Source organism: Bubalus kerabau, chromosome 11 (assembly GCF_029407905.1).
Source record: "Bubalus kerabau isolate K-KA32 ecotype Philippines breed swamp buffalo chromosome 11, PCC_UOA_SB_1v2, whole genome shotgun sequence".
In the NCBI taxonomy this organism is placed as follows: Eukaryota; Metazoa; Chordata; class Mammalia; order Artiodactyla; family Bovidae; genus Bubalus; species Bubalus kerabau.
Window position 1 is genome coordinate 7,401,519 of NC_073634.1, and position 8,966 is coordinate 7,410,484.

General features: G+C 43.4%; 1 protein-coding gene and 1 non-coding gene across 2 annotated transcripts; one reads left to right on the forward strand and one right to left on the reverse strand.

Moving 5' to 3' along the window:
• The first annotated feature begins 877 nt into the window (after positions 1-877).
• On the forward strand, positions 878-950 carry TRNAR-UCU (transfer RNA arginine (anticodon UCU)). Its single transcript has one exon. It is a non-coding gene; the product is annotated as a tRNA-Arg (tRNA).
• A 322-nt stretch (positions 951-1,272) lies between these two features.
• On the reverse strand, positions 1,273-8,116 carry LYG2 (lysozyme g2). Its single transcript, XM_055539443.1, has 5 exons — positions 8,074-8,116; positions 5,236-5,376; positions 4,286-4,482; positions 3,241-3,379; positions 1,273-1,391 (listed from the first exon to the last, which is right to left on the reverse strand). The coding sequence occupies exons 1-5, from the start codon at positions 8,114-8,116 to the stop codon at positions 1,273-1,275; spliced, it is 639 nt and encodes a 212-aa protein (XP_055395418.1).
• Positions 8,117-8,966: the final 850 nt, after the last annotated feature.

The window sequence follows — 8,966 nt, forward strand, 5'->3', positions numbered from 1 at the left end:
AATCCAACATGTTACTGGTGTTTTCTCCTGAGTATGGAAGTAAAAGCTGCACTCTACCTGAGGTTTCAGGAGGAATGTCTCTTCTCCATGGTAGGTGGTCTGGGCAAGACCAAAAAGCAAAGCAGCCAGCCCGTAGGTATGTGTATGATCCAAGATAGTCCATCAGAGTCTCTCCCCTGGGATGATAAAAGTGAAGCAGAATGGTGAAAGGATGGGAGAAAAAGGCACTGGAGTTCATTTATGCAGTGAGCGCACTAGTTCATTCATGCAGTAGGCTGCTGCAAAGCACGGTCAACTGGTTCCTGCTACCCAGAGTCCAGAGTTGCCCGGTTTCTCTTCTTGTCCTTGATCTTCTCTTTGGCTCTGTGAGACTTTTGATAGCCTTGCAGTAATTTCCTTTTATTGCTTAAAGTTCCGAGGATTGGCTTTTACTTGCACCTAAAGAACCATAACAAATTCAGGCCCAATATGCTTATCTTCGGCCACATTTTGTGGAGAATGGACCCCTTGAAAGAGCATGTGGCAGTAACTACTGACAAAAAAGGGAAGAAGAGAAGCCAGTCCCCGGATCTTCATCAAAGAAGAGGAAGAAGACATAGGAGGCAGGAGTGGGCCTGAGGGATGCGGTCCTTGAGGAGGATTAGCTTCACCGAGGTTGGCTCTCAGGTGCCCAGGGAGCTCAAATTCCACCCTGGGAATTCGAGGGTTTCTCCGCCATCTCCCAGGTTGGCTTATGAGTCAGGCATCCCTCACAAGCAAAGCTCCAGGGGCTTGAGCAGATGCTGGGAGGAGGTCCAAGGCTCAGGTCAGGCTCTCTTCTTATTAGTAATTCTGATAAGACAGGGAGTATGTGGGCATTGAAATCATGAGCTAGGACTTCCTGGTGGTCCAGTGGTTAAGACTCTGTGCTTCTACTGCAGGGGGCACAGGTTCGATCCCTGGTCAGGGAACTAAGATCCCACATGCTGTGTGGTATAGTCAAGAAAAGAAAAATTGTGGGCTAAAATGAGGCCCTGCTGGAATAGGTAGACTTATTCCTAAGAATATGGTAAGAATACATCATTTACTGTGATATTCACTTTTACTGCACAGTAATTATGCATATATCTATATATATCTCATGGGAAACAATGTGAACTGGATGGATTTTCCTTTTTTTATGCTTATTTGCATGAAGAAGAGTAGGAAATGAATTTTTTTGTCTTAAATGCAACCATTCCTTTGCCAGCATTGGGTACAACCTACCAGCCTGGCCCGCCCATGGAGCTTTGTCTAGAAGCCGTGCTTCTTATAGAACTTAGCTCGGGCTAAAACATCATTGACATAGTCAGCCTGTATGTCTGCGGAGGTGGCAATGGCTTCAGTTCCTGACTTGAAGGCTGAGAGACCACCTGAAATGAAACCAGAGGTTCGGGTTGAAAAATTAACTTTCAACAGAAGTAAGCTATGAGCAAATCTCCAAAAGCATAGTCCCAGATCTTCTTTCCCCTTCCTCCCCTCCTCAGAAGATCTACTTCCTCAAGAGTCACTGAGAAAATTCCAGATTGCTTTCCTTCTGTCTCTCTTTTTCTAGAGGCTTTTGTTTTCTTGCTGCAAAAGTCAGATTTGCTTCTCATTTCTTTACCAATCTTCACTCTGAGAATACTTGGAGCATTGTCTCAGTCCTTCAGTAACTCATTTATTCACTCATTCATTCAATAAATGTTTTTAAGCAACTACTGTGCACCAGGATGGGTGCCACACCGACTTGCACACTGCACAATGATGCCCGAGACACACTCATTTCTTTGTAGGGGTATGTGTGCAGTATGCATGTGTGTGTTATATACCCTGGAAGGTTAATCTTTAGTAGTTACTCATGTGTTTAACATAACCGTGCTCTGCTTGGATGTCTAGAAAAAAAGACCCCTGGCCCTGATCCCTGCCTCCTAGGACCTTGAAATAGACTATAGAAACTGTTTATTCAAAAATCAGGAGGCTGTAAAGTATGGAAGGAGAGAGGTACTTGCATACGATGGGTCCGTAGGAGGTGTGGTTGGATGTAAAAGGAGAAGGAACCAGGGAACCTCAGAAAACAATCTGGTTGTTCTGGCCAGGATGACTGGGTATATTATTGTGCCTTCCACAGAGACAGAAAATACGAAGAAAAAGCAAACGTATAATGGGAGGCTAGTGAGTTAATTTGCTTCCCTGTGGCTCAACTGGTAAACAACCCACCTGCCAATGCAGGAGATGCAAGACATGTGGGATCCCTGGGTTGGGAAGATCCCCTGGAGAAGGAAATGGCAACCCTCTCCAGTATTCTTGTCTGGGGAAGTGCATGGACAGAGGAGCCTGGTGGGCTACAGTCCGTGGGGGCGAAGAGTCAGGTATGACTGAGCAAGCAGGCAAAGTGAGTTGATTCAGTCTGGGAGATGCTGAACCTGAGGTGGTCTGTGATCAGCCTAGAAGGCATCTTTCCCTGGACACATCATGGTACTTAAAGCCCTGCTGTCACTGAGGATGCTCACGGGGTGAACATTCATCCCAACAATTCAGAAAGTGGGCAACAGTTTCTTGCACCAGGGGGAAAAAACCCATCAGAGAAAGGCAAACATATTCTTTTAAATGATCACACTAACTCTCAGGGCATCACTTAAGGACCAATGATTGGCTCAAGGACCAGTGAGAAGTCTTCCCTGGTGGTCCAGTGGTTAAAAATCCCCTGCCAAGCCAGGGGACACAGGTTTGATCCCTGGTCCTGGAAGATCCCACATGCCATAGGGGCAACTAAGCCTGTGAACCACAACTACTAAGCCTGTGCTCTGGAGCTCCCAAGCCGCAACCACTGAGCCCATGTGCTGCAACTTCTGAAGCCCGCATGCCTAGAGCCCATGCCACCACGCCTCCACGGTGAGAAGCCTGTGCTCCGCAACTAGAGAGTAGCCTCCAGCTGCCACAACTATAGAAAATCCTGCATGCAGCAACGAAGACCCAGCACAGCCATAAATAAGTAAATGTTTTTTTAAAAAGGAGGACCAAGGAGAGATGTAAAAGGAACCCCAATGTCTGGCAGAAGGGGAATGCAAGCAGAAAAGAAGACCACTCCAGGGAGCTCAGTGCTTCAGAGAGCATTTAGGCTTCTCCCAGGGCCAGTGCTGCCCTGGTGGGCATAGGCCCAGGAAAACCCAGGGCACACCCGGCCTTCAGGGCTCTCTCACTCACCGCTCTTCTAAACAAAGCACTATACATCTGGCCTACCTTTGAGGTGTTGAGCCACACTCCAGCTGGGGAATTTTTTCTGGATTGCCTTAATACTGTCTGTGAGAATCCCAACAGCCTGCAAAAGGTGTTCTTTGCCATCCCAGGTACCAACAGGATGATGAATTTTTTTATCAAGCTAGAAAATTCAGATAAGAATGTCAGCATCTGAATGGAGCAACACAGGTTTCTGCTGTCCTGATTTCTACTCCTTATGTTCAAGGTCATGGGCACCGCCTTGCCCCTTTTCTCTGTTTCCACAGAATCAATTCTAAATGTCCTTTCTTTCACGGGAAAGAGAGTCTGAAAAACAAAGTAAGATTTGGGAGAACTGGGTGTGGCATAGTTTTAGTTAAGCACTCAAATATTAACAAATACATAAAGGAAAAAGTTGTTTTAAAACAAATAATGAGCACCCAAAGTCTAGATATTTGCAGTCAAAAATATCTTTTTTCTAAGTAGGGAGACTGGAAGTCTGGGTTTCTCAGACCATTCAAAATAAAGCCTGGTGGAATTCCCTGGTGGTCCAGTGGTTGGGATTTGGTGACTTCGCTTCTGGAGCCCAGGTTTAATCCCTGGTCAGGGAACAAAGATCCTACAAGCTGTGTGACACAGCCAAAAAATAATTAAATATGAATTTTAAAATAAATAAATAATAAAAGCCTGGAAGCAAATATTCTGAAATTTTGGGTCCCCTTCCTCCAAATTGCCTAACGAACAATTTGCTTCAAGTAGGACTTCATTATAATGTTTTGATCTACATGGATGAAATTTACTATTTCATGAACCTCAAGTGGATACTGGTAATAGTGCCCTTTTTTTAATAAGATTTTCTCAATTTAAGTATATTGCATAGTATTCATTGAAAATTGTAGTTATAAAACCCATAAGATACTTTTTTAAAAAGATATCAAATAACTGGTATATCTTGACATGTTACAGAATTACCAGCAGAAACCGTGCAAGTACCAGTGTTTTAAAGCCTAGGATAAATGCAAATAGATGCAAATGATCTATCAGGAAGGATGGAGTGGGGCTTGAGTACCTGCATCAGGCCAAATTTAAGTCCTGTGTGGTCCCAGCCATCCAGCAGGATGGTTCCACCGTGGCTTTCTCGAGAGATGATGGCTGCAATGAGAGCAGGGTCCACGCAGTGCCGCAGTCCAATTTCTTTGATCAGAATTTGGTAAGACTGTAAGGCCTTCAAATCCATCTCAGCAAACATCTCAGAACCACGGATGCCTGAGTCAATAGAAAATAAATGGTGTTCTCCACTTCATAAGAGAACTCTTTTTCAGTTTAATAAGTAAGCCACAGCTCCTGACTGTAGCCCCTCAGGCTTGGGACAACCATTTTAGGACATTTTTGATCTCTGATTGCATAAACCCGGAAAGGTCCATAGCCCAGATAGATATCACTTGCGCTTTCTTTATTGTTCTTCTGTTTTCAGCCACATTTGGTGCAAGAGGGGAAGTCTTGGACATGAAGTCAGCCAACCTAAGTTTGAGTCTGGTTCTGCTGCTATCTAGCCCCGGAACCTTGGGAAGTCCTTCCTCCTTGCTAAGGCTCAATTGTCTGATCTGTAAATTGGGAAGGTAGGATTAGATTGACCTTGCAGTTGCTTTAAACTCTGATGTGCTAATACTGAGATAACGTGAAGAGTCTTCGGAACAGAAGACCAGGAGAGGACATACAGGGAGCCTTGCCCAAGATGCTTGTGTTGTAATGTGAAACAAACCCAGCAACAGATGGAAAACAGAGCCAGAAATGGACATTTTACTATGTAGAAGTAAACACATCTGGATCAGGTTTGGAAAGGATGAAGGGAAAACAGAAGAAGTTTGTTAGATGGGTCGGGATTCTGTTTTCCTCTAGTTTTTTATTTTGATAATGCAGCTATAAAAATGACCTTCTCAAAATAAAGCTACTTCCTAAGAAAGAATCTGAAAATGATGAAAGGAGGCTGGCCAGATGCTTGCATGGCCTTACACTCACCACAGGCAATCATCCTGGTGTTATCACAGGGGATACCAGGGGTCTCCATGATCATGACGTCTCCGTAGCAGCCATGGTACAGGCGAAAGTGCAGGCGAGGACTCATTGTGTGAGTGAAGGAGTGTGAGCCCCTAGAAGTGCCTGTAGGGCAGAATGATAATTCACATGAAACCTTGAAGGAAATACTGCTTGAGTTGCTCTTATGAGCATTACTAAACCAATGGCAAAGCCATAGGCTTAATCCTCCCAAACCCCTCTCCAAGACCCCAGAATGGCTCACTAGATGGAACCGAACAGAAGATTCCCTCTTCCCACTCTAGTCCAACCTTAAAAAAATTGAATACTACCCTTAATTCTAAATTTTGTTCAAAGTATTATGACAATCAGTTCTTATAGGTCTCAAAAACATTTGCTGCAATCTTCATCAGAATGAAAACTGCCAATAGAGTTTTAAGTAAAAACTTGGAGAAAATTTTTAAGACACAAATGCTTCTGGAAATGTAAACATCTGAATTCATAATGGCTTTTGTTTAGGAAGATAAGAAAGAAGAGTATCATTCGCTTAAAGAAAGAAGGCTATCATTCACTTAAAATAGTAATTTGATATCATTTTTCTGTGAAGTTGAGTTTCTATCTAAGTCTAAATAAGAAAATTGGAAATAAAATTTAACTTACTATTAGATTTAAGTTAAATCTATTCTTATTTTTTATTTTGTTATTATGAAGTGAGTTTCTATTTACTGAAGGAGATAAGAAGCTTGTCTATAAGTTGAAAAGTTTCTTCTAGTAGTTGTTGCTGCTGCTGCTAAGTCGCTTCAGTCGTGTCCTACTCTGTGCGACCCCATAGATAGCAGCCCAACAGGCTCCCGCATCCCTGGGATTCTCCAGGCAAGAACACTGGAATGGGTTGCCATTTCCTTCCCCAATGCATGAAAGTGAAAAGTGAAAGTGAAGTCGCTCAGTCGTATCCGACTCCTAGCGACCCCATGGACTGCAGCCCACCAGGCTCCTCCGTCCATAGGGTCTTCCAGGCAAGAGTACTGGAGTGGGGTGCCATCGCCTTCTCTGAGGATGGCTGAATTGTGCCTTAAGACCACAAATTTTTGTTGTAACAAATAATATTTGTTAAAACATTTGCTGTGAAAACCTGTGTTTCACTTAGTGTTGTGAATGGTGTTTTTAACTAGAGAGGTGGATTTTACCATTTTCCCATAGATCAGTTCTGATCAACTAGACAGTATAAATTCTAGAGACTTTCTTAGAATTAGGCACAAAGTCAGTGGAACTCTTCCTTGCAAATGTTTAGTCACTAAATCATGCCTGGCTCTTTTGTGATCCCATGGACTGTAGCCCACCAGGCTCCTCTGTCAATGGGATTTCCCCAGCAAGAATACTGGAGCAGATTGCCATGTCCTTTTCCAGGGGATCTTTCCAACCCAGGGATTGAACCCACGTCTCCTGCATTGGTAGGCAGATAGGTTAGGTAATATTTATCTTCAGAGGAAAGCAAAGCAACTCTAAAGATTAACTCTTCACAAGTATGTGATTTTTAAAAAGCCAAACTCATCAAAACAAATAAAAAATGCAGGCATAATCTTCTCTCTCCCATATACAAACAGGCAAAAAAGGAATTAAAAAATGAACCAAAAGGGCAGAGAGTGAAACTATCAAGTAAACTCGGGATGCTGAGAAAGCCTATCTAGATTATAGAAGGAGCATAAACCAGCAAAGCCTTTACTTTCTTTAAGCTGTGTGGATTCCCATGTGAGGCAGAGAGCAGGAGCATTGCCTTGACTCCCCTCTTGGCCCTTGGTGTTTTATAGTGTTCGTGCCTACAGGGTGTGTGTAAAATACATATGAGTGAATGAATGGACAGAGTCCCACGACACAGATCACATGTAAAATTGAAGCATGGGTTGTAAAGTAAGTGGCCTCCAATTAAAATAAATTAATTAATTTTTAAAAACTGAAACATGGGATTTGAGAGTGAGGGTGCAGACAGAAAACACACATCCCGAATCTGACCACTTCTCATCACATCTGCTAACACCATAGCCAAAACCAGCATCGTGGCTGGTCTGGTTTAATGTTCAGCCTCTTAACTGACCTCCCCACTCCACTCTTGAAGTCTGTTTTGATCTTATGAATATTTCTATAATAAAATAAATTACATCAAATAGAGAAACAGACATTCTAAAAAAAACGAAAAACAAAAACTCTATGCGTGCATGCTAAGTCATTTAAATTATGTCCACCTCTTTGCAACCCTATGGACTGTAGCCCACCAGGCTCCTCTGTGCATGGGATTCTCCAGGCAAGAGCAGGGGAGTGGACTGCCATGCCCTCCTCCAGAGGATCTTCCTGACCCAGGGATGGAACCTGCATCTCTCGTCTCCTGCATCGGCAGGCGGGTTCTTTACCAAGTGCCTCCTGAGAAGCACTTCCACTGGTGTGTATCTCCTCAAATCCCTTTTTGGTTGCATCATACTGACTGAATGTGAACTCTTTCTTCTAAACTCCTCCCAGACTAGAATTTTTTCTATTTACTCATATAATTCTTATTTACTGTCTGGAATTGACAGTTTTCTCTTCATATGTCTTGCCTCACAAAGCACTGTTCCATGATTTCCCTCCAATAACACCTCCACTTGCTTGGCAAGAAAACACTCTTAATTATAGAAATAAGCAGCTGATTCATGGCTGGGCCTGTCAGGAGAGCCCACCCCCAACCCCATGACGTATAATCACTGCCATTTCTGATTTATGACTGGGCTGGATGGGGCTAGATGTTTTTGTGGACACCTTGTAAACAGTGCTAAATGTCAATCAAGGACTTACCAATGAGGACAAAAAGGCCCCCAAACAGGGCAAAAGAGAGCATGGTAGGTGGTGGCTCGTATCCTACAGCACCTGTGATGATTCAAAAGAGAAACTGGTTAATTTTAAAACTTGAAAGTTTCCTAAAGAAACTAGTTTTGATTTTCTTAAAAAAGTTTCTTTTCAATTCAGTGCCCTTTTTTTTGTGTCCAAGATATTATTCTCATAGACTCAGTTCATTGGATCACTCTCTATCCTAAGCACCAACTCCCAACTCATTTTAACCAGATTTCATACTGACATGAGCCCATGAACATCTTTTTAAAATTTATTTTTAAATTGGGGTATAATTGCTCTACAATGTTGTTTTGGTTTCTGCTATTCAGTGGCCTGAATCAACCATGTTGTTGCTGTTTATTCCCTAAGACATGTCCAACTCTTGCAGCCCCATGGATTGTAGCCCCACCAGGCTCCTCTGTCTGTGGGATTTCCCAGGCAAGAATACTAGAGCGGGTTGCCATTTCCTCTTCCAAGAGGTCTTCCTGACTCAGGGATCTAACCTCCTTCTCCTGCTTTGGTAGGCAGGTTCTGTACCTCTGAGCACCAAGGAAGCCCAAATCAGTCATCAGGTGAGTTCAGTTCAGTCGCTCAGTCATGTCCGACTCTGCGACCCCATGGACTGCAGCATGCCAGGCCTCCCTGTCCATCACCAACTCCCGGAGCTTACTCAAACTCATGTCCATTGAGTCAGTGATGCCATCCAGCCATCTCATCCTCTGTCATCCCCTTCTCCTCCCACCTTCAATCTTTCCCAGCATCAGGGTCTTTTCAAATGAGTCGGTTCTTTGCATCAGGTGGCCAAAGTATTGGAGTTTTAGCTTCAGCATCAGTCCTTCCAATGAATATTCAGGACT